Raw genomic sequence first — 25,838 nt, forward strand, 5'->3', positions numbered from 1 at the left:
GATACAATACCAATATCCCACTGAACTTTCTAATAATTCCTTCTGGAAACTATCTTTAATATGTTCTTGAGAATATATATTTATGTGCCCAATCTTTTGTGCCCAATATTTTAAGGAACTTGTTAAACTTTTTTATGTCCTTAGCATGTCCTTGTTATCAAAGACTGTATATATGTAATGTAGCATTTTGTAACAACCAATAATTAATGCAACCAACTTCTACATGTTACTTTTGACAATCTTTTTCCAAAGAGTGAAACCGGTAAAGAAACAATTTTTAAAATTGCATTTTCAAACCTTCTTTTGTATATACATACATACACACACACACACACACACACACATATATATATATATATATATATATATATATATATAATGTATTTAGCGGGCCCCGTGATATTTCATGGAACGAAAAAATATTAGAGGAGCTATTTAGGAAAGAATGGATGATCTGCATTTTTATTGCATATAAATTTTATTGTTGTTTGTACAATAAATGACAGAAAAATATTCAATAACAATCGATATAATACTTAATGCACATATCATTCGTTAATCATTAATTCTATTGAAACTACAAGATTAATGTATAATTGCATATTCCTTATTACGCAATTATTTCTTTAATTTTTATTTACTTGTAATTCTATACAATTAATGAACACGAAACTACACAGAGAATATACACAATGTCTTTTATTCACATTATTAGTTTCAATCAAGACGGCGAGCTGGCAGAAACGTTAGCACGCCGGGCAAAATGCTTTGCGGTATTTCATCCGCTGTTACGTTCTGAGTTCAAATTCTGCCGAGGTCGACATTGCCTTTCATCCTTTCGGGGTCGATAAATTAAGTACCAGTTACGCACTGGGGTCGATATAATCGATTTAATCCATCCGTTTGCCTGTCTTTGTTTGTCCCCTCTGTGTTTAGCCCCCTGTGGGTAGTAAAGAAATAGGTAGTTCGTCCGCCGCTATGTTCTGAGTTCAAATTCCGCCAAGGTTAACTTTACCTTTCATCCTTTCGGGGTCGATAAATTAAGTACCAGTTACGCACTGGGGTCGATATAATCGATTTAATCCGTTTGTCTGTCCTTGTTTGTCCCCTCTGTGTTTAGCCCCCTGCGGGTAGTAAAGAAATAGGTATTTCGTCCGCCGCTATGTTCTGAGTTCAAATTCCGCCGAGGTCGACTTTACCTTTCATCCTTTCGGGGTCGATAAATTAAGTACCAGTTACGCACCGGGGTCGATGTAATTGACTTAATCCATTTGTCTGTCCTTGTTTGTCCCCTCTATCTTTAGCCCCTTGTGGGCAATGAAAAATAGGTATTACGCCCGTCGTTACGTTCTGAGTTCAAATTCCGCCGAGGTCGACTTTGCCTTTCATCCTTTCGGGGTCGATAAATTAAGTACCAGTTACGCACCGGGGTCGATGTAATTGACTTAATCCATTTGTCTGTCCTTGTTTGTCCCCTCTATCTTTAGCCCCTTGTGGGCAATGAAAAATAGGTATTACGCCCGTCGTTACGTTCTGAGTTCAAATTCCGCCGAGGTCGACTTTGCCTTTCATCCTTTCGGATGCCAATAAATTAAGTACCAGTCAAGTACTGGAGTCAATGTGATCGACTATGCCCCCCCCCCACTCAAATCCCAGGTTTTGTGTTCATAGTAGAAAGGGTTATTAGTTTCAATTCTGATACAAATTTTTTAAAAAATGAATATCATCCACGGCTATTTTGCTAAGATTTTTCATTTCCAGTCATTTACATGTGGAAAAAACTGGAAGGGCTGGTGCCCAATATTGGCATCAAGTGTTATATGAATGTTCGCACTGGACACCACTGCATAGTACCGAAGGCACCGTGCATTGCATCTATTATAAGAAACAGGTACTGCAATAGCCTAGGGTTCAGAGGACCACAGCCCTTCAATGCTCTGCCAAAACAATTGAGGAACTTACACGATATAGATGTGAAGTCTTCAAAAAAAAACTGGACACTCTCCTGCCCACAATACCAGACGAACCAATGGCTCGACATGAAGCACAGTTGACAGCAGTGTCAAATTCCATGATACATCAGATGGGCAACCGACAATTTCATAGGATCGCATCAGTCAGAGGAGAGGAACCACGGAAGGATTGTGGAGAGGGTACAAAATTAAAGAGTGAAAAATCATATATATACTCACACACACACACACACACACACACACACACACACACACACACACACACCACACACACAAACATATATAATATATATAAATGTATATTTATATATATTTATAACGTATTTATATGTATATAAATGTATATGTATATATGTATATGCATATATCTATATGTATATGTATATATATATATATGCATGTATATATATGTGTATGTATACACATGTATATATATATATGTGTGTATATGTATGCACATGTATATATATGTGTATATTACACGTATATATATAATGTATATATATATATATGCACATATATATATATGTATATATATATACACGTATATATATATAAATATATATATATATATATATATATATATATATATATATATATATATATATTATATTTAGGGTGGGGTATAAGAAAAATAAGCGAATATGCACATTGGAAATCAAAAAAGTAAAGGCTTTTTATGAAAAGTAACGAAAGATATATACAATTAGATGAACTGAAGTAGGAATAAAAGTAATAAAAGTCATTATTGTGAATTGTTAAAGAGATTCAAAAGCATACCGGTTTCGTAAGTTACTAATCATTGCTTTGAATACAATTATTCATTGCTTTGAATGCACACCGATTAATGAACGTTGTCGGGTCTAATAGTCCCCGAGGAAAAAGATTATGTATAAGAGAGGTTAGTTGTTCTGGATTTGGTGCAATTAAGTTAGATATAGAATTGTAATGTGAATGGTGTAAGAGATGCATGGGGGTTAGTGGTATTAATTGAAAGGTTAGTAGTTTTCTGTATTTAGTTGTGGAAGATATTTATTGATGAAAGTTGCCTCTTTATTCATTCTTTGTTGCATTGAGGTGTTCTGTGAACATTGATAGAAGGGGAAATTAGGAAATTAAGATTAAGATTCCTAGCACACCTTTCTGTGTGTTCACTAACCTGTAACTGTCTGTATTGTGGGTGGCGGATTTATTCTTTGTGGAGAGTAATTCTTCGACGGAGTGATATTCCTGTTTGGCCAATATAATTGTTACCACATCCTAAGCATGTCATGGCATAGATTAGATTTTCCGAGGCACAGGTAAAATTTGATTTAATCTTAAATATTTCACCTTGTTTAAAGTGGAATTCTGAACCCTCCAAAAGGTGGGGGCATGTACCACAGTTAGGTCGACCACATTTTTTCACTTTTGGTTCCGTTGTTAATGAATATAGTCTTGCGCTGGTTAATATTTTTTTCAGTGATTTCGATTGCATTTTGCTTTTGATAATTTTGTATGGGCTTATGTTCATTGTTTTATCTCCTGTGAGGATGGGAAGATTTTGGGTGATATTGTTGAAGGCTCCGCTTAGACTTTTTTATAGGCTTGTGACACGAGCGTAGGCCTTTCATTTTCTACCAAATGGGATGAATGTCTCTTCCTTTCAATATAGAAACGTTAGCACCCCGGGCGAAATGTTTAGCGGTATTCCGTCTGTCTTTACGTTCTAAATTCAAATTCCACCGAGGTCGACTTTGCCTTTCATCCTTTCGGGGTCGATAAATTAAGTACCAGTTTCGTACTGGGGTCGATCTAATCGACTATCCCCCTCCCCCAAAATTTCGGGCCTTGTGCCTAGAGTAGAAAAGAATATATATGAATATATATATATATGTATATATATATATATATATATATATAGATATATATATATATATATATATATATCAGGCATCCCATATGTTCTGTCGGATTTTACCTTTTTAAAAATAAATGAATTTAATAGTATTTTAGAATGTCTAATAGAATTTTAAATTATTTTTTATGCATTTGTGTACATTAAAACTAATTGAATATTATTTTACAGAATAATACAATTAAAATTCCTTTGATTAAAACCGTTTCTAACATGGAAGTATCCAAAGAGCATTTAAGGCACATAATGCTTTATGAGTACAAAAAAGGAAACTCTGCAGCCGAAGTGACTCGAAACATATACTCAGTTTGTGGGAAAGAATGCTTGAATGAAAGAACTTGCAGAAGATGGTTTGCAAAATTCAGAAGTGGAGATTTCAGCCTTGAAGATGAAGATCGAACATGACGTCCAGTTGAGTTTGATCATAAGCTCCTTGGGGCACTACTTGAAGAAAATCCTGCATTATCAGTTGGAGAAATGGCAATAAAGCTTAGTTCAAACCATACAACTGTTCATCGTTATCTTCAACAACTTGGAATGGTTCCTAAACTTGGAAAATGTGTGCCTCATGAATTGTCCGAAAGCAACCGCAAATCCTGAGTTGACTCTTTTGGGATAGACTTGTGACTGGTAACGAAAAATGGATCTTCTATCGAAATGTTAAACGTCATAAACACTGGCTTGGTAAAAGGGGAAAAGCACAACGAGAAGGGAACTTCATGGGGAAAAGGTTCTTCTCTCTATCTGGTGGGATTGCGAAGGAATAATTCATTTTGAATTGTTACTATCTAATGCAACAATCAATGCTCAAGTCTACTGTCAGTATTTAGAGCGTTTGAACCAAGCTTTAAAGAAAAAAAAAACCCGCGTTAGTGAATCGAAAAGGAGTGATGTTTCATCAGGACAATGTGCGACCCCACACTGCAAAGATGACATCAGAGAAGATCGAAGAGGTTGGTTGGGAAAAACTTCCTCATACACCTTATTCTCCCGACCTTGCTCCTTCAGGCTATCATTTGTTTCGTAGTTTACAGAATCATTTGGGGGACATAACTTTCGCTAGCCAGGAGGAGGTCGAAACTGACATTTCAGAGTCCTTCGCTTTAAAACCCAAAAGAGTTTTACATTGATGGGATTAAAAAGCTTGTAAATAGATGGAAGGCAGTCATAGATAATCAGTGAAAGTACATTGATGATTAAATTTCAATTAAATATAACATTTGATCAATTGTTTTCCTTATTCAAAATTCGGATAAAACTTATGGGATGACCTGATATATATGTATTATATATATATATATATATGATTTTGATTTTGATTTTTCCAGTTTCAGCTTATGAGCTGTGGCCATGCTGGGGCACCGCCATTTGGTGTTGCTACTTGGTTTCACTTCATGAAGGCTTTCTACAGCTGCTATTTGGTGCATGAGAGAGTTCGATGCAGCTGCCTCATATATATATATATATATATATTATATCTATATATATATATATATTATATATATATATAATATAAATATATATATATATATAATATATATATATATATATATATAATCCCTCTCTTGTTCTTCACCTTTCTGGCATTCTCTCCCACTCTTCCCTATTCTTCTCCTCTCATCTTCACCGTCCCCTCTCTCTCATTCCTCCTCGACTCTCTCGTCGCTGTCACGTGACGAAAGAGAATCTATCTTTTTGACTACTACCTTCGTAAAGACATCAACGTGCTTATACTGTCTCCTTCATAAGCTCGTCTTCCTAGCGTTCAGAACAATTTTTCCATCGTCTTGGCTTAACAGACCTCAACGTTTGTTTTTACTGTTTTGCTCTCACTGTCCTGTTCTTGTTACCATTTTCACCCTCCGCAAAAAATCCCAAACTTTATTTAATTTGCTTTGTGGGAAGGACTGATTCAACGAAGTCGCGTCTTGTCCTTACCTTCGAACGCGGAGTAGATGAAACAGGGACGACTGAAGAAGGGGAATATTCTTTATGTTGTATGTCTCGTTTCTCTGTTTGTTTTTTTTCGTTGTTCGAAAAAAAGTTCGTTTCTATGTTTTCGTTTCCCATTGTGTTCAACATTTTTTTATGTCCTGTACCCATATATGCATGTATATATGTATATTACATATATATGTAGGTATGTACATATGTATGTATATATGCATATATTTATATATATTATATATATATATATATAATATATATATATATATATTATATATATATATATATATATATATATATAATATAGATAATATATAAATATATGCATATATACATATATGTATATATATACATACCTGCATATATATGTATATATACATATATACATGCATATATGGGTACAGGACATAAAAAAACGTTGAACACACTGAGAAACGAAAACATATATTGATCAACTATATTATTGAGTGATATATTAAATCTATAGAAACTACACTTATATATTAATTATATAGTTAGTTTATTTAAGAAGTATGTCTATATTTGAACCATTTCTTATTTTGATTCCAATATTAATGGCTTGTACTAGCTTTGTGTATATTAATTAATTTTCAAGTATTGTATAATTTAAGTATTGTATTTAGTTTTCACTTAATGTATATTTAGTATCTTATTTATATACATACACACACACACACACACACACACACACACACACATATATATATATATATATATATATATTAAAGAATATATTTATATTTTAAAAGATTATTTACGTATATTTATTAATTAATTATTTTATTATTTTAATTTATTTTTAACCTGATGAGTGGCTATATTTATATCGAAGTGATTTTACTACTACTATTAATTTCTTAAATATAGCCGCGAAACACGTGTCGTTATTCTACCAACTATATGCGTTTTATTTCTTATTTTGCATATTACTTAATCATCGGTATATTAGTGTTATTTTATATCTAATATTTCTATTATATGTAATTTTCTAGATGGTGTAATTTAATTGTTCATTTTGAATGTATGTATGTATGTATGTATATCATATACATGTTTATGTATTCTTGCAGCTGAAACTGTCACAACTGAAGTTGTGGTGAAGACGGAAGAGTCAGAAACGTCAGAAAATACAACGACGATTATCATTCCACAGCCGGAAGAAAAAACTGTGGTACAGGTAACCACTACGCAAGAGACTGTAACTGTGGAAAAAAATGTGGAAGTTGAAGAGAATGAAAATCTCGAAGAGGAAATAAAACTAGAAGAGAAAGAGGATGCTGAAAAGACCGCAAGTGGTACGCAGAAAGCTGATCTCCATATTGTCATTAACCAAGAACCGACTTCAGCAGAAGTTCAACAGGTTTGTCTGTCTCTTATTTCGCAACCTTCCAATAAAACCCGTTTTAAATATAGAAGTGGGATCTTCGTAGTTTTTGTCATTCTTTTAGAGTTATCTTTAAAAAAAACCCCAAAACCAATTCTAATATATCAAATAGATGTAATTTTTGACGTTGTGTCCGAATTTGTGATTTATTCCAGAAAAATTTTGCAAAAGTGCTGGAGGGTGTTCAAAGTTTGATAATTTTCAGAATTTTCATCCAATCAGAAAACAGCGCGTTCGTAGCCTCTTCCATCATGGGGGTGGGTGCGTGAGTGACACCGGCATGTCAGAATATTAAACTAGCTACAGTAAACGGTGAAAACATTAAAACATTCGCGAGCAAATTAAATATTTAAAAGCTACGAACAAACCAACATGAGTTGCTAGAAATAACAGTCTAAAACCTTAAAATATACACGAGCAAAGTAAACAGCGAAAAACGTTAAAACTTTCGCGAGCAAATTAAATATTTAAAAGCTACGAACAAACCAACATGAGTTGCTAGAAATAACAGTCTAAAACATTAAAATATACACGAGCAAAGTAAACAGCGAAAAACATTAAAACTTTCGCGAGCAAATTAAATATTTAAAAGCTACGGGCAAACCAACAGGAGTTGCTAGAAATAACAGTCTAAAACATTAAAATATACACGAGCAAAGTAAACAGCGAAAAACATTAAAACTTTCGCGAGCAAATTAAATATTTAAAAGCTACGAACAAACCAACATGAGTTGCTAGAAATAACAGTCTAAAACCTTAAAATATACACGAGCAAAGTAAACAGCGAAAAACGTTAAAACTTTCGCGAGCAAATTAAATATTTAAAAGCTACGAACAAACCAACATGAGTTGCTAGAAATAACAGTCTAAAACATTAAAATATACACGAGCAAAGTAAACAGCGAAAAACATTAAAACTTTCGCGAGCAAATTAAATATTTAAAAGCTACGGGCAAACCAACAGGAGTTGCTAGAAATAACAGTCTAAAACATTAAAATATACACGAGCAAAGTAAACAGCGAAAAACATTAAAACTTTCGCGAGCAAATTAAATATTTAAAAGCTACGGGCAAACCAACAGGAGTTGCTAGAAATAACAGTCTAAAACATTAAAATATACACGAGCAAAGTAAACAGCGAAAAACATTAAAACTTTCGCGAGCAAATTAATATTTAAAAGCTACGGCAAACCACCAGGAGTTGCTAGAAATAACAGTCTAAAACATTAAAATATACACGAGCAAAGTAAACAGCGAAAAACATTAAAACTTTCGCGAGCAAATTAATATTTAAAAGCTACGGCAAACCAACAGGAGTTGCTAGAAATAACAGTCTAAAACATTAAAATATACACGAGCAAAGTAAACAGCGAAAAACATTAAAACTTTCGCGAGCAAATTAAATATTTTAAAGCTACGAACAAACCAACATGAGTTGCTAGAATACATCTAACATTAAAATATAAAAATACACGAGCAAAGTAAACAGCGAAAAACATTAAAACTTTCGCGAGCAATTAATATTTAAAAGCTACGAACAAACCAACATGAGTTGCTAGAAATAACAGTCAAAACGTTACTTAAAACAGACATTTATTAGTAAAGAAACTCAAGAACGAAAGTTTGTATTACATTTTAGGATTTTATAAAATAAACTCTCTCATATCTCCTACACCACATAAATTCACAAAGATAAGAGTCAACCATGGAAAGGTGTGTCCCACACTGGCGTTTGTTTCCACGCTTTAAAGATGCCCAGGTAATCTCAGTTTGTTGATTACACTCAATTTAGTGGTTACACTTCTTGTGCGCATGCACAGCATCTTTGGTTATTATGGAAACAGAGTTCTTCGCAATCAGCTATGCAACACGTGGTGCTTCTTTGCTTTGGTTACTTCGCCATTGTGATGTGTAAAATATTCACTTCTGATTGGCTAAAACACCCACATTTTGAAAAATTTAAATGCTAATAACTTTTTAATTGTGGATTTATAGGGAAAATGAATTTCATTTTCATAGTTAGTATACAAAACTTAATCCATATACCAAATTTGAAAACAATTAGAACAAAAATTGTAAACAGTGACGAAAACCACAAAGATCCTATAAGTATATACCATCTAAAAAAAATGGAAGTATGCATTACATAATGGATTATATATACACTTCCCAGCTCCCACACCAAGCCACACACTACCACACCACATCACACCACCCCGCACACACTAGCACTAACCACTTCCCAGCACCGACACCATCAGCCACACACCTACATATGCACACACCACACGTCAAGGTCACCAGCCCCAATCCACACGCACTCACTTACACGCTCTCTCATACACACGCACACACGCGCACCTTCGTTTTGGGATCATCACTACTTTATTATCTCCCCTTCTTCCTAGCTCTCCCGTCTGACCACCTCCGTGCAGACATCGCCATGATTGACCGCTAGCCACTTAAGTTTTTTAAAATTTATTTTCTCTGTTTATTTTGTCGTGTTCTTTCTGTAGAATAGCGTAGGCTCGAAACGAAAAAGACGTTCTCACCTTCTCGATCGTTAAACTAATACACCTGTCTTCGTCTTTTGTTTTTCTTTTGTAAATTCCAACTATATATATATCTATATATATATATTATATATATATATATATATATATATATATAACAAAGTGAAGTTGTAAGGTACCGCACGAGTGGAAATATATATGAAAGAAGGTTTGAAAATGCAATTTTAAAAGATGTTTATTCACTTGACCGGTTTCACTTTTTTAGAAAAAGATTGTCAAAATTAAAATGTAAAAGCTTTGTAAAAGCTTTGTTGTGTTAGGTACTGGTTGTCACAAAATATTAAAATACAGATATACATTCTTTGATAATAATAAGAAAACGTTAAAAACAGTTTACAGGGAAAATCTTGAGAAAATATTAAAAATTTTTTCAAAAATATTAGGATTTCATTAAAAATCATGTTTGTTTGGAAGTATCTATATATATATATATATATACACAGAAAGGTATCAGTTCAAAAAGGTCATATTTTGGTGGTATCTATATACACAGAAGGAGATATATTTAGGAGTTTACAAAGAATTTGAAATGAACTGATCTGTTTCACCAATTTATCGTAAAATGCTATTTACTATTTTAAGGGACAGTATGGGAGGTTGGTTTGGGTGGGGTGGGGGAAGGAAGAGCAATGTGGAATTAAGAGGTTTTTTTGTTTCTCTTTCAAGGTTCAGTGCGATGCGAAACAGGTCTTAGAGGTAAGAATGGTGTGAGTGTGTGTGTTTGTGTGTGTGTGTATACATGTGTTTTTGTTTGTGTGTGTGAGCCGTTTTTGATTGGTCCCAGGGTTTATTGTGGTGTATGTAAATGTGTCTGTGTGTGTTTAATATTTCGTAGGATGGTATGTGTATATGTGTGCACGTTTGTGTGTGTGTGTGTGTATGTGTGTGATTAATATTTGTTAGGGTGTTGTGTGTGCGCAAGTGTGTGTATGTATTTGTTCGCGTGTGTGTATGTGTGCGTCTGTGGGTGTGTGTGTATGTTTGTGTGCTTTTTGTGTTGGTGGGGATGTTATGTGTGTGTAGGTGAGTTTGTGTGTACATGAGTGTGTGTGTATCTCTGTCTTAGTATGTTTGTGTGTTTTTTTGTGTTGGTGGGGATGTTATGTGTGTGAATGTGAGTGTGTGTGTTGTGTCTGAGTATGTTTGTGTCTTAATTGTCCTTGTGGTGTGTGTGTGTGTTTATGTGAGCAACGGTATGTGTGTGTGAGGGTGCATGTGTATGTGTGTGTAAGTGTGTTGTATTTATCAGGGGTTCTGTGTGTCCATGTGTGTTGGGTTTATCTGGGTGGTGTGCATGTGTGTGCATATGCGTTTTGTGTATGTTGGTATTGAGTATGCGTGTGTGTGTGTGTGTGTGTGTATGTGTGTGTGTATGTGGGTTTGGTTTATGTAGTTTCCGTGTGTGTGTGTGTGTATGTGTGTGTGTATGTGGGTTTGGTTTATGTAGTTTCCGTGTGTGTGTGTGTGTGTGTATGTGTGTGTGTATGTGGGTTTGGTTTATGTAGTTTCCGTGTGTGTGTGTGTTGCATTTGTGAGTGATTTGTTTTGTTTGTATTGTTAGTGCAATGTGTGTGTATAGGTGTAGGTGTGTTTGTGTGGGTGTGTCTATGTGTTTTGTGTTTGTCGGGAAGGTGTGTGTCATTGTGTGTGCATGCTTGTTTATATTTTATATGTATGTTTGTGCGTGTTTGTCGTGGTTGTTGTGATGTATTGTGAGTGTATGCGTGTTTTTTCTTTTGAGTGTGTGTGTGTGTGCGATTTTATTACTGGAGTACGGGCGTATTGTGTGTGTGTGTGTGTGTGTGTGTAGAGGTGTGCATAAATGCGTGTGTGTTTTTGTGTGAGTTGTGTTGTAGTTGCGTGTTTGTTTGTATATGTGTAGGTGTGTTTGTGTGAATGTGATCTGTAATTTCGAGGTGGTGTGTGTAGGTGTGTTCATGTCCGTGTTTACATATGTGTATATATGTGTGTAAGTGGTGGTTACCCTTTGTTTACCGTTAACATGGAAAATTCAATAAACAGTTACCAGGGTAGCAAAATTAACGCAAGTAACACGGATGAAGCGACCTATTCAAATGTAGAAACTCCGGGTTAATGTGCAGTAATTTGTGTAGTATAAGTAAATAAATGGAGTTGAACGAAGATGTTAATAAAATTCCTTTACTTTCGACATATGTTTCAAAGACAACATTGGTTTTATTCCAAAGGAATAAACGGTGTAAAATGCAATCTTCTCATCAGGAAAGAAAGAGAAGCTATCTCAACAACAAGACATTATAACAATTACGATGACTTCCCAAATGTCTTGTTGAGAGAGGCTCTCTTTCTTTCCTGATGAGAAGATTGCATTTTACACTGTTTATTCCTTTGGAATAAAACCAGTGTTGTCTTCGAAACATATGTCGAAAGTAAAAGAATTTGAATAGCATCTTCGTACAACTCCATTTATTTACTTATATATATATATATGCGTGTGTGTGTGTGCGTGTGTGTGTGTGTGCGTGTGTGTATGTGTGTGTGTGTGCATATATTTGTGTGTCTGTGTTTGTTCCCCCAAACATCGCTTGACAACCGATACTGGTGTGTTTACGTCGCCGTAACTTAGCGGTTCGGCAAAAGAGACCGACAGAATAACTACTAGGCTTACAAAGAATAAGTCCTGGGGTCGATTTGCTCGACTAAAGGCGGTGCTCCAGCATGGTCACAGTCAAATGACTGAAACAAGTAAAAGAGTGAAAGAGATACGACCGATCAAAGAACTCCAAAGAATATCCCGAGCTGCCCCTACTATCAGAGGTGAGTGTCCTCTCACTCAGCTCGTGTCACTACAGATAAGTTCATACTCAAAGGTGACCCAAATTCATATTCTGATCATGACCCTGGTTATACTTGCCATTCTCACCCACTTTTGAATAAAATTTAATGGACGGCACTACTTCTCTCAACGAGAAATAATAAATTTCTAAATCTCTCAGAGAGATTTATGCAGTAGCAGCACGATAAAGTGATAGCATGTTGTCAACTTAATGTGACAGTCCCATAAAAGGGAAGAATGCTACCGTTATTTAGCCCTAGGAAACACCGTTTCCTGTTGGACTTGATACATTTCTTGTGTTCTTATGTTTTCAAAGTGGAGACAAGCACCTCTACACAGCAAAACCAGCCACCAGAGACTAGTTTCAGACTCATTGCTCATCGTCAGTCTGGAGTAGCATGGCTTGCTAACTGTCGATGCCTACCCACCTTTGAAAGCAGAGACTAGTTTCAGAATCATTGCTCATCGTCAGTCTGGAGTAGCATGGCTTGCTAGCTGCCGATGCCTACCCACCTTTGAAAACATATATATTTCAAGTGAAATAAATTCATTAATTTTTGAAAATAGAAATAATGTATTTCTAAATCTCTCATTATTATTTCTATTTTCAAAAATCCTTGAATGTATTTCACTTGAAATATATATGTTTTCAAAGGTGGGTAGGCATCGACAGTTAGCAAGCCATGCTACTCCGGATTGATGATGAGCAATGGCTCTGAAACTAGTCTCTGGATGCTGGTTTTGCTGGGTGGAGGTGCTCATCTCCCCTTTGTAAACACAAGGACACAGGAAATGTGTCAAGTCCAACAGGAAACGGTGTTTCCTAGGGCTAAATAACAGTAGCATTCTTCCCTTTCATGGGACTGTCACATTAAGTTGACAACATGCTATCACTTTCTCTCAACGACTTCTGGTGGTACCTGAAAAAGTCGTTTGATTCCTGACCTGACACAAGAAGCTGATTATTATGTTCATTAAAAAGTTCGATCGATAGAAATGTCAGAGATAGTTTACGATTGCCTACAGCAATATAGAACATATAAGCCGCAGACTTCACACATCGCTCTTGATTTCTGAACGTTGCCTCTCATTTATTTTGGTATGCCGTTCTGTTACGAAAGCTTCTGTATTCAATGGGCGATACTGAATACATTTGTCAAATGGTTAAGTCGCAATACTTCCGGATCTTCGCATTCCTTTGATAGCATAAGCATTGGTGTTAAAGGACCTCCAGCTTGGCCGTTAATTAATAAATATCCATTGGTTGCTGTCGATAAATATTCCTGTTTCTATTTGCGTTTCCTTGTTGCAATATTTCTTCATTGAGTGTCATTGTTTACTTGGACAATTTTATTGTCTATCTTCGATTTACCTAGATATGTCTATTCAGGTTGAAGGACTTGTTTCATGTGATCCAAACTGAAGTTTTACGGAGATGTACTTGCATAGCAAGTGACCTGATCTGAGATCGTGTGCTGAAAAAAACCCCAAAAAAACAATCGCTACGTTGAAGGTGTTTATAAGCCATGTGAAAACACACAAAAACCGTTCGATTCACTTCAATATTTAAATATAACTAGCAGTATCGCCCGGCGTTGCTCGGGTTTGTAAGGGAAATAACTATATAAGCATTTCTAGAGATGTAAAGTATAATAGCCATCTCAATATGGCTAACCACAAAGGCGGGGTGTTACTGTAGCTTTTTACGTTCTGAGATTTAATAATAAATTTTTAGAGAGTTACTTCCCTTATATATGCCAAAAATGCATTAAAAATCGGAAAAATTGATGGTAAATTTTTTTTTAAATCGTAGACTCATCGTAGACGCACGCTAATACCCACAAGGACTCGATATGAATCACGACTATAAGATACCCGGTTTTGGTTAAACTGCACCGCAAAATGTGGGAGTAGTTAGGAATCTAAATTGTAGGAGACAGACAGCACACAACCTCTCTTTTATATATAAAGATTTGTCAAAATGTTTTCGTCACTTTGAGACCGCGACCTGTTCACTGACATATACAGGGTGTTTCAAAAAATTTGATATTATTTGAGATGTAAATAGCACAGAAACTACACAGTCAATGCAAACCAAACTAAACTGGCTTAATGTTGAGCAACATAAGATTTATTCCTCCAAATTTGAATGAGAAATTCAAAGGTATACTCTTTTACTTGTTTCAGTCATTTGACTGCGGCCATGCTGGAGCACCGCCTTTAGTCGAGCAAATCGACCCCGGGACTTATTCTTTGTAAGCCCAGTACTTATTCTATCAGTTTCTTTTACCGAACCGCTAAGTGACGGGGACATAAACACACCAGCATCGGTTGTCAAGCAATGCTAGGGGGACAAACACAGACAAACAAACACACACGCACACACTTATCATCATCATCATCATCGTTTAGCGTCCGTTTTCCATGCTAGCATGGGTTGGACGGTTCTACTGGGGTCTGTGAAGCCAGAAGGCTTCATCAGGCCCAGTCAAATATATATATATACATATATACGGCAGGCTTCTTTCAGTTTCCGTCTACCAAATCCACTCACAAGGCATTGGTCGGCCCGGGGCTATAGCAGAAGACACTTGCCCAAGATGCCACGCAGTGGGACTGAACCCGGAACCATGTGGCTGGTAAGCAAGCTACTTACCACACAGCCACTCCTGCGCCTATGTGGATGCCATGAATAATTTCACAAATGTTCAATATGCGCACCGCTTGAGACATGGTAGTTCTGCTCCTCCCAAACACGCCACAGCATGTCTTGAGTAACAGTCTCCAGTGTGGTAGTTATTCTCTGCTCGAGTTCCTCTAGGTTTGCAGGAAGAGGGGTGGGGACATAGACCAGGTCCTTCACATAGCTCCAGAGAAGGTGTTAGGTCAGGTGAACATGGCGGCCATTTCAGCAGCACATTGTCTTCATCACCAGCACGCCCGATCCATCTTCCCCGCAGATTGTCATTGAGATAATCCCGCACAATGAGCTTCCAATGAGATGGAGCCCCGTCCTGTCGAAAAACGGTCTTCATGTTCAGTTGCAATTAGCTCATCCTTAGCCACTTCTAAAGCATTTGCCGATAAACATCGCCGATCACATTTCCCTCAAAGGAAAACGAGCCATGAAGATGCTTCTTGGAGATGGCGCAGAACACATTCACTTTTGGTGAGTCCCTCTCATGCTCAACTGTGGAATGGGGATTTTGTTCGCCCCAAATACGAACATTATGCTTATTGACTTTGCCATTCGTATAAAATGTGGCCTCATCACTGAAAACAAGATGTTCTTTGAACTAGGTTTCTTCAAGTTTCTCTTGCATATCAACCCAAAGTTGTTTGCGTTTTCGCTTGTCATCTGTCGTTATGGCCTGAACGAGCTTCTTGTAGGGTTTCATTAGCGAGTGTTTCCTCAAGACGCGCCAAACTATCGTTGGACGAATCTGGGTTTCCAGACTTGTTCTTCTTATGGACTTCTTGGGGCTTCGCAAGAGTTTTTGGCGAACCCGCTCGACCGTCTCATCCGATGTTAGTGATCGTCCAGATCCTTTTGCCTTGCACAGACAACCCTCGTCTGATTTTTTTGTGCCATGTCCAAATCTGCATTGCTGTTGGCGACTTTTTAGAGAATTCTCTCACAAACGCACGCTGCACAGTCTTGTTCGACTGAGTTCGAGCATGCTCCAACTCACAAAACGCCTTTTCTCTTCAAGTGAATGCCATTTCTATACCTGAAAAGACAGACATATCAAACATTACACATAAAATTTTGAACTGTTTCTACACATTCTGTTAAAATTTGAAATCATTTGAACAAGAACTGGCAAAGTTATTAGATTGCGAAATATCAAATTTTTTGAAACACTTTGTATATCATGACCTAACTGTTACTTTCTCAGATGCGGCGCAGTATTTTGTCAGTGAACAGGTCACGGTCTCAAAGCGACGAAAATATTTTGACAAATTTAAATGTTGAAGTGAATTTAACGGTCTTTGTGTGTTTTAAATGGCTTATAAACACCTTCCACGCTGCAATTGTCACTGTTTATACAGTTTACTAAGAAACTTTGTATTGGTTAAGCATACAAAACAACAACCAAAATAAATATAACCAAACAAAAAAAAATAATAATAATAACAAAAAAAAACCCCAAGGAATATCGAAGAACTGCAGAAGGAACAACAATAGGAACGGTAGGAATAGCAACAGCATTAGCAACAACAGTAGCATCAGTAGCAACAAACAGTCACTTCAGGATTTTATTAAAATTTAATCATTGCTGTTGTTATTACAATAGTATAATAAGGAGTGGAGGCGCAATGGCCCAGTGGTTAGGGCAGCGGACTCGCGGTCATAGGATCGCGGTTTCGATTCCCAGACCGGGCGTTGTGAGTGTTTATTGAGCGAAAACACCTAAAGCTCCACGAGGCTCCGGTAGGGGATGGTGGTGATCCCTGCTGTACTCTTTCACCACAACTTTCTCTCACTCTTACTTCCTGTTTCTGTTGTACCTGCATTTCAAAGGGCCGGCCTTGTCACTCTCTGTGTCACGCTGAATATCCCGGAGAACTACGTTAAGGGTGCACGTGTCTGTGGAGTGCTCAGCCACTTACACGTTAATTTCACGAGCAGGCTGTTCCGTTGATCGGATCAACCGGAACCCTCGTCGTCGTAACCGACGGAGTGCTTCCATCCATGAGTGCATGTCTTCTTTCTTCTGTTCCCTGGCCTCTTCGATGTATCGTCAGCGAGTGTCAGCGGGCGACTGACTGTCCTGTCAAATTTCCCTTTACCTCGTTGTCGAATTTTTTTTTATAACTCGCTGCGTCATTTGCTTTCGGCCACTTAATCTCTGTCCTCTTCACGCCTATCACTCTTTTTGACAGTTCCAATTCAACTGTGGAATGAACCTCGCTATGGTTGTTTTCCAGGAGGTTCTGGCCACACGTCTTATGGTTTATCAACCCGCGTTCTTGAATTACTTTCTTCTGACACACCTTCCCTTGGTGGATTCTCAGCCCGGTGTAACTAGCTAACACCTTTCCGCAGCAGCTGAACTCCTCATCTACCATTCCTTTACCGCTTCCTTTCTCATTGTCCATCATCGGTCCAAGTCCATTTCGTTTTTTCCCGTACAATGATTACTTAATTCACTTTATATATAGGCGCAGGAGTGGCTGTGTGGTAAGTAGCTTGCTAACCAACACACATGGTTGCGGGTTCAGTCCCACTGCGTGACATCTTGGGCAAGTGTCTTCTGCCATAGCCCCGGGCCGACCAATGCCTTGTGAGTGGATTTGGTAGACGGAAACTGAAAGAAGCCTGTCGTATATATGTATATATATAGATGTGTGTGTGTGTGTGTATTTGTGTGTCTGTGTTTGTCCCCCTAGCATTGCTTGACAACCGATGCTGGTGTGTTTACGTCCCCGTCACTTAGCGGTTCGGCAAAAAGAGACCGATAGAATAAGTACTAAAGGCGGTGCTCCAGCATGGCCGCAGTCAAATGACTGAAACAAGTAAAAGAGTAAAAGAGAGAGTATACATTTTATACACTTCCTGCACATTTTTATAGACTTAATAAACAGAACTCATAACATAAATATTAACTCTTAGCTTTCCATTTTCCCCATAAAGAAAAAAATATCCACCTATATATGATACAAAATTTAGTTCAATTGTATATACCTATTTCTTTATTACCCACAAGGGGCTAAACATAGAGGGGACAAACAAGGACAGACATAGGTATTAAGTCGATTACATCGACCCCAGTGCGTAACTGGCACTTAATTTATCGACCCCGAAAGGATGAAAGGCAAAGTCGACCTCGGCGGAATTTGAACTCAGAACGTTGCGACAGACGAAATACCGCAAAGCATTTCGCCCAGCGTGCTAACGTTTCTGCCAGCTCACCACCTTCAATTGTATATACCTGCCACGTAAATAGGCGTGAATATTTCACGGAATTGCACTTATGTGCATGCATTAATTGATAGGTGATTTAAAAAAACTTAGTTCAATTAAAAATCACCTTTCACAATCCAGTCACCCCATCACTATCTCTCTCCTGCCTCTCCTCCCCTCCATCTCTTCTTGCCACACAGCCACACCTGCGCCTATTAATATTGTTTTTTCATATAGTTATCTTATATGCTTTAATCTAACCTCACCTACAATACTAAATGACATATTACTATTATCCTTCATTAGAATCTCTATTTATACATTCGAATACCTAATCTTTAATTTATTGATGTTCTTTTTTGTTGTTGTTGATATCATCCCCAACACTTCTTAAACTTACTATTTTTCCTTTATTTACGATCTTTTATTTTCTATATTATTAACGACATATATATGAATTTTCCTTTACTTATACCAGAACTATTCAAAAGCTATACTCATTTTTTAATATCCTAATAAATTTTCCTTCACTTCTTAGAAAACCATCTTATTAATTTCTATTAATTCAATTATATTCTTATTGTCTTCCATACTTTTTCTTTAAATATTTATCTACAAACTTCTAATTTTTAATTTAATATTGTTCATATTTCTCTTATTGATATCGATCCCCATATTTCGTAAATGTTGTCTCTTAAAAATTTTTATTTAGTTTTAGTTTGTTATTTTTTCTCTATCTTTACGATTTTCATTTTCTTGATTATATATAACCTAGAAAATCACTTTTCTTTTCTTATACCAATAATATCTACTAGTTACCTTTTATTGATTTTACTAAATTTCCCTTTGTTGGAAAACTGTCTTATTATTTTCGATTAATTTTATCATTATTGTCTTCCATAACTCATATGGTTATATCTTATAATAATTCTGCTTCTCATTGCGTTACTTAGCCTGTCAGTAACGCTTTCACGGATTAGAGAACAAGAGGGAGAAAGAAAACAAGGAGACAGAAAAAAAGGGAGTGAGTAAAAGAGGGAGAGAGAAGCGTCCACGATGTGAGGTAGAGGGAATGTAATTGGAATGTTTTCACATGATTATTTGAAGGGAAATAGAGGAGAAAGAGAAAGGGGAGAGAAAAAGAGCATAAGGCAAAGAAGGAGACAGAAAGAGGGAGGATAGAAACGTCCATGACGTGAGGTAGGAGGAACGTAATATTTATTATGTTGTTAAAAAAGTTAGTTGAAGGTAGAGGAAGAGAGTTAAAAATATAATTTTAGCAGAAGGGTGATGTTCTGATGGTGAGGTTGAAGAAACGCAGAGAAAGAGAGAGAGGGGGGGAGGTGGAGAGAAAAAGATGATAGTAATGGTGGGAGTGGAGGTGGCAGTGGTGATTGAATAAAGAAAAGTGTATTTTGTAAAATTGAACTAATTTTTTTTATATCACCTATCACTTACTGCATGTGCATAAGTGCAATTCCACGAAATATTCACACTTATTTAAGTGACATATATATGCAATTTAGCTAAATGTTGTATCATATATACAGGATTTTTTTTTTGTTTAACGGGAAAATAAGAGTGAATACATATCTTATGAGTGCTGTGTATAAAGTCTATAAAATTTTGCATAAAGTATATAAAGTGCATTAGATAACCATCTTATTTCATTAATTCCATTAATTACCATTAATTCTGTGAAATATTCATGGGTTCTGCTACTTTGCATTCATGAAGCGTTATGTCAAGAGATTATTGTGGAACACAGATTTTTTCTCTCACCTGATTAGCTAGCTAAATATCTGTATTGATCTATAGATCGTTTATGTTAATACAGGCATGTAAGTGATTTACTTAATATATTTGCATGTTTTCAGCTGTGAAACAATTGTTATAAGAATTTCCAATGGTTGAATAAATTTTATCATATTTTTTTCTCTTGTATCATACTATATATTCTATATGTTTTATAGAATGATACAACAGGGAGGTTTTTTATGAGTACCACCAGATTAGTTGAATCCATATATTGTGACTTATATATATATATATATATATATTTTTTTTATGTGCCCTTTTCAAGCCTAGCCAGGCTTATGGGCCCGGTTTCCCGGTTTCTATGGTGTATGCGTTCCCCCCAGCTGGACAGGATGCCAGTCCATTGCAGTGTTACTCAAGAAACAGGAAGAGAGTGTGAAAGAAAGTTGGGGTTAAAGAGTACAACAGGGGTTGCCACTAGCCCCTATCGGAGCTCGTGGAGCTTTAGGTGTTTTCGCTCAATAAACACACATAACGCCCGGTTTGGAAATCGAAACTGTGATCCTCCGACTGCGAGTCTGCTGTCCTAGCCACTGTGGCACTGCGCCTCCACACACACACACACACACACAGACACATATATATATATATATATAAATATATATATGTATGTATGTATATATATATGTGTGTGTGAGTGCACACGTGTGCATGCATGTGTGTATACTTATATATATGAACCATAAAAAGTCAGGTGGTATGAGAGGTGAATATATCTATTTAACCACATATCATCCTTCAGACCACAGCCACTTCACAGCTTTCATGATGTGATTATAATTCCGGTGTATAAGAATTATTTTAAATATCTGCACTAATATGCATGATATGCATTATACAAGTGCATATTTACAAATCTGTGCAGATAAAAAAAGCTAGCTCATCAGATCATTAGAACATCACTGTTACACCAAATCTTCAACTCATACATTTATATGTGTGTGCTTGTTTGTGTGCATATGTATATATGTATGTCACCATCATCACGTGACCGACCAGTCCATCAGATGTAGTTACACATCGCTGGTCACAATGTGTTCGCATTGTTTTAGCCTTCGAATGACGCCACCCCGCTGGCTAAGTGAGCAGGCCAACAGAAGAAAGAGTGGTGAAAGAGTACAGCAGGGATCACCACCCCCTGCAAGAGCCTCGTGGAGCTTTTAGGTGTTTTCGCTCAATAAACACTCACAATGCCTGGTCTGGGAATCGAAACCGCGATCCTACGACCGCGAGTCTGCTGCCCTAACCACTAGGCCATTGCGCCTCCTATATGTATGTATGTATGTAAATTCTACCCTTTTTGTTATTTTTACAGACCATGGTTGCAGAAGGAATTAAAAAAGAGAACAACCTAGTAAAAGCTATCCTGGTGACTATTTTCTGCTGCCTTCCGTTAGGAATTGTGGCCATCATTCAAGCTAACAAGGTTTGCTCTATTTTCTTGTCTATTTTATACCTTTATAAACGATTTTATTATATAAGACAAAAACGATTGCACGAAAATTTCTATGTTTTTGCTACATATGTATGTATGTATATGTGTGTATGTGTTTGAGTGTCTGTGTTTGTCTCCCCAACATCGCTTGACAACCGATGCTGGTGTGTTTACGTCCCTGTAACTTAGTGGTTCAGCAAAAAATAAAAAAAGACCAATAGAATAAGTACTAGGCTTACACAGAATAAGTCCTGGGGTCGATTTGCTCGATCAACTAAAGGTGGTGCTCCAGCATGGCCACAGTCAAATGACTGAAACAAATGAAAGAGCAAAGAGTAAGAGTATATACACACTCACATACGCACATATATATGTATCTCTTTACTCTTTACTTGTTTCAGTAATTTGACTGCAGCCATGCTGGAGCACCGCCTTTAGTCAAGCAAATCAGCACCAGGACTTATTCTTTGTAAGCCTAGTACTTATTCTATCGGTTTCTTTTGCAGAACCGCTAAGTTACGGGGACGTAAACACACCAGCATCGGTTGTCAAGCGATGCTGGGGACAAATACAGACCCACAAACACATACATATACTTATATACAACAGGCTTCTTTCAGTTTCTGTCTACCAAATCCACTCACAAGGCTTTGGTTGGCCCGAGGCTATAGTAGAAGACACTTGCCCAAGGTGCCACATGGCAGGACTGAACCCGGAACCATGTGGTTGGTAAGGAAGCTACTTACCACACAGCCACTCCTGAAGATAGTGCTCGTGAATGTAGTAGTGAAGAATGAGGAGATATGGAGATATTCAAGAAATGTATAATTGAGTAATAGCCTAGGGCTAAAATTAGAAGGAATTGTTGTTGTTGTTATTGTTGTTAGAATTATTGCTGTTACTGTTTTGTTTCAGGCGAACACTGAACTCAAGAATGGAAATTTAACAGAAGCCGTTAGAAGTAATGAATCTGCCAAGAAGTTTATCAAATATGGTCTTATAATTGGCTTGCTGTTTTCAATTATCATAATCATCGTGAAGGTGGCAATATAAAATGTTTGCTAATTAGCAACGTCTCAACAGTAACCATTACTTATAGCTCTGATAAAACTACAATGCTTACTGATACCATTGAATTCATGTGATACAACTCACTGTTACCCCAATAGCAAGAAATCAACCAACGAAAATAAAAAAAAAAAAATAAAAATCAAACCAAAAAAAAAAAAACACTCCACAAATATACGTACGTGATTACTACATATATAACTATGTTTAGACATACAAATCAATGTGTACATGTGTTGTTTCCTTTGTATATATATGCATAAATACATACACATACGTAAATATTATACATATAAATAAGTAAATAAATAAATAAATAAATAAATAAATATATATATGTTTATGAATTTGTGTTGCAAGATTCCTGATGTGAAACCATGTGTTGACACAAATATTGTTTCGGGTTGGTCATTTTTTTTTTTTTTAGTGCCAAATAAACACAAGCACTGTATAGTTGTTCTTCACTCATTTATTACTGTTCTTATTCCATTGGCTAGAAATCTTTTGTAACACATCTGTGACCTCTCTTCAGTGACACTCTCCGAGAATAGACTAAGCAGAGCAAGAGCACACACAGGGATGGAAAGTGTTACTGAAGAGGTCAGAGATGTGTGATGAAAAATTTCCAGACAATGGACATGAGTTAGAATAAGAACCGTAATAAATGAGTGTGTCTGTTTATTTGGCAAAAAGAAAACAAAAAAAAGAAAAAGAAAAAAGAAAATGATCATCCTGAAATACAACAATATATATTTTTACTCTTTTTTTTTTTTTTACTCTTTTTACTTGTTTCAGTCATTTGACTGCGGCCATAATTTTTTTCCATTTTAATGCATTCTTTTCGCTATTATATAAGGGAAGTAACTCTCTAAAAATGTCTACGATGAGTCAACGATTTAAAAAAAAAATTACCATCATTTGTTTTCCATTTTTAATGCATTTTTTTGCTATTTTTTGGCTATAACTCTCTAAAAATGCTTATATAGTTATTTCCCTTACAAACCCAAGCAACGCCGGGTGATACTGCTAGTGACTAATATATGGAAACAGTGTAACGCTATGTAAGAAAAAGATGTTCTATCAGTAAAGGTTTTAGAAGATTCTTTTCAATTTGTGAGCATAAAGAATATCGTGTAATTTGAAATTTTGTTATTTACAAGAATAATTAATAAAAGGTGAGAAATAGTATTCCAGTTTTTTTTTTCTAATTAAATTCAAAAATAGTCTTTAAAATTACCATAAAAAGTGCATTGAGATTACGCTCCAAGCTAATTATTCCCATGTTCCTTTGCACATTTTTATTACAACACAGCCACACGTGCACATACACACACACACACATGTAGGTATATTGAAAGGGCGGCGAGCTGGCAGAAACGTTAGCACGCCGGGCGAAATGCCTAGCGGTATTTCATCTGCGTTACATTGTGAGTTCAAATTCCGCCGAGGTCGACTTTGCCTTTCATCCTTTCGGGGTCGATAAATTAAATACCAGTTACGCACTGGGGTCGATGTAATCGACTTAATACCTATGTCTGTCCTATGTCCTTAATACCTATGTCTGTGTGTTTAGCCCCTTGTGGGTAATAAAGAAATAGGTATATTGTAAATAGAGATTCAGTTTTAAGCTTTATCTTTTTTGTCAATTTCTTTTCATGTTTGTATGATTTCTTTACAAGTTGTTTAAAACCATGAAGTTCTATTGACCTTTATGGACGCACCATCCAGATGAAGTGATGACGGTGGGTGTGTATTAATATACATTCATAGATGCAGACACACACACACACACGCACACCAATCGCTTAATTGCATAGCTTCATGAACTGAGATTATTGTGCAGTTAACCAGAGTATGCAGCAAACCGAATTCACATTGTTGGTGATAAATTATGAGATTCCAGTACATTGTAAGTAGTCATGTAATGCAATGTAAGAATTATACATGAATAAAACGTTTCACCACAATATTTTTTTTCTGTTTTTAAAGAAAAATAAAATAAATGCGCCCTTTTAAAGCCTATCCAGGCTCATGGGCCCAGTTTTCCGGTTTCAATGGCGTATGTGTTCCCCAGCTGGACGGGACGCCAGTCCATCGCAGTGTTACTCATTTTTGCCAGCTGAGTGGACTGGAGCAATGTGAAATGAAGTGTTTTGCTCAAGAACACAATGCGTCGCCCGGTCCAGGAATCGAAACTACAATCTTACGATCATGGTGTTGACACCCTAACCACTAAGCCATGCACCTCCACCTGTTCTTCTTTTAGTGAAATATTACTTTGAGACTGTAGTAAACAATAATTTATGTTTAATATAATGGAAAATGGAGGCACGTGGCTTAGTGGTTAGGGTGTCAGCATCATGATCATAAAATTGTGGTTTCAATTCCTGTAAAGTACAATTGGCAAAACAGGTTCAATGTCCAGTTAATCATACCAAATCCTAGCTTCTGAAAAGTTATGTCCATTTGTCTTGCTCTGACCTCCAATAATTTCACCCCTTTTCATGACCAAGTCAATTAATTTGAATATTAAAATGCAGGTATAATCATTACAAGATTTTATTCAATCCCTATATTCCATTCAAAAGAAAGTATAAAACTATTTTACCGGTCAGTATACTATTATACTATCTACATAATAGAATGTGTCCAATAATAAAAGCACATTAACAGGTGAGATGTAGTTTAATACAGATGTATAAACCAAAAATTAGTATATATTTCCCATTTTCACACCTTATATGTGTTCAAATGCAAGAAACATACGATACTTGTATTTCTGTCAAATTACAGAGTTAATAAAATGTTTTCATACTATATTTCTGTCATGAAATTATCTAAAACAACCTTTACATAATGAAGTTCTATATTTAAGAGATGAGGAATTATGTACATTATTTACATTTGACCGATATTTGTCCTCATCTTGTTTGTTGTTAACACAACATTTCGGCTGATATACCCTCCAGCTTTCATCAGGTGTCTTGGTGAAATTTTGA

General features: G+C 36.3%; 1 protein-coding gene and 1 long non-coding RNA gene across 3 annotated transcripts in view; both read left to right on the top strand.

Annotated features, from left to right (window-relative positions):
• LOC115232335 overlaps positions 1-23,008 on the top strand; it is a 42,980-nt gene extending 19,972 nt beyond the window's left edge. The window contains exons 2-5 of one of the 2 annotated variants that reach the window (XM_029802165.2): positions 6,909-7,198; positions 10,462-10,491; positions 21,652-21,762; positions 22,687-23,008. In XM_029802165.2, the coding sequence (XP_029658025.1) occupies positions 6,909-7,198; positions 10,462-10,491; positions 21,652-21,762; positions 22,687-22,824 (569 nt within the window). In that variant the 3' untranslated portion in view covers positions 22,825-23,008. The remainder of the gene's footprint in view (positions 1-6,908; positions 7,199-10,461; positions 10,492-21,651; positions 21,763-22,686) is intronic. The other variant, XM_029802166.2, reaches the window with a different exon arrangement.
• Positions 23,009-23,748: 740 nt separating this feature from the next.
• On the top strand, positions 23,749-24,806 carry LOC118767367. Its single transcript, XR_005003285.1, has 2 exons — positions 23,749-24,185; positions 24,438-24,806. It is a non-coding gene; the product is annotated as an uncharacterized LOC118767367 (long non-coding RNA).
• The last annotated feature ends 1,032 nt before the right edge of the window (positions 24,807-25,838 follow it).

This window comes from Octopus sinensis, linkage group LG2 (assembly GCF_006345805.1).
Source record: "Octopus sinensis linkage group LG2, ASM634580v1, whole genome shotgun sequence".
NCBI lineage: Eukaryota > Metazoa > Mollusca > Cephalopoda > Octopoda > Octopodidae > Octopus > Octopus sinensis.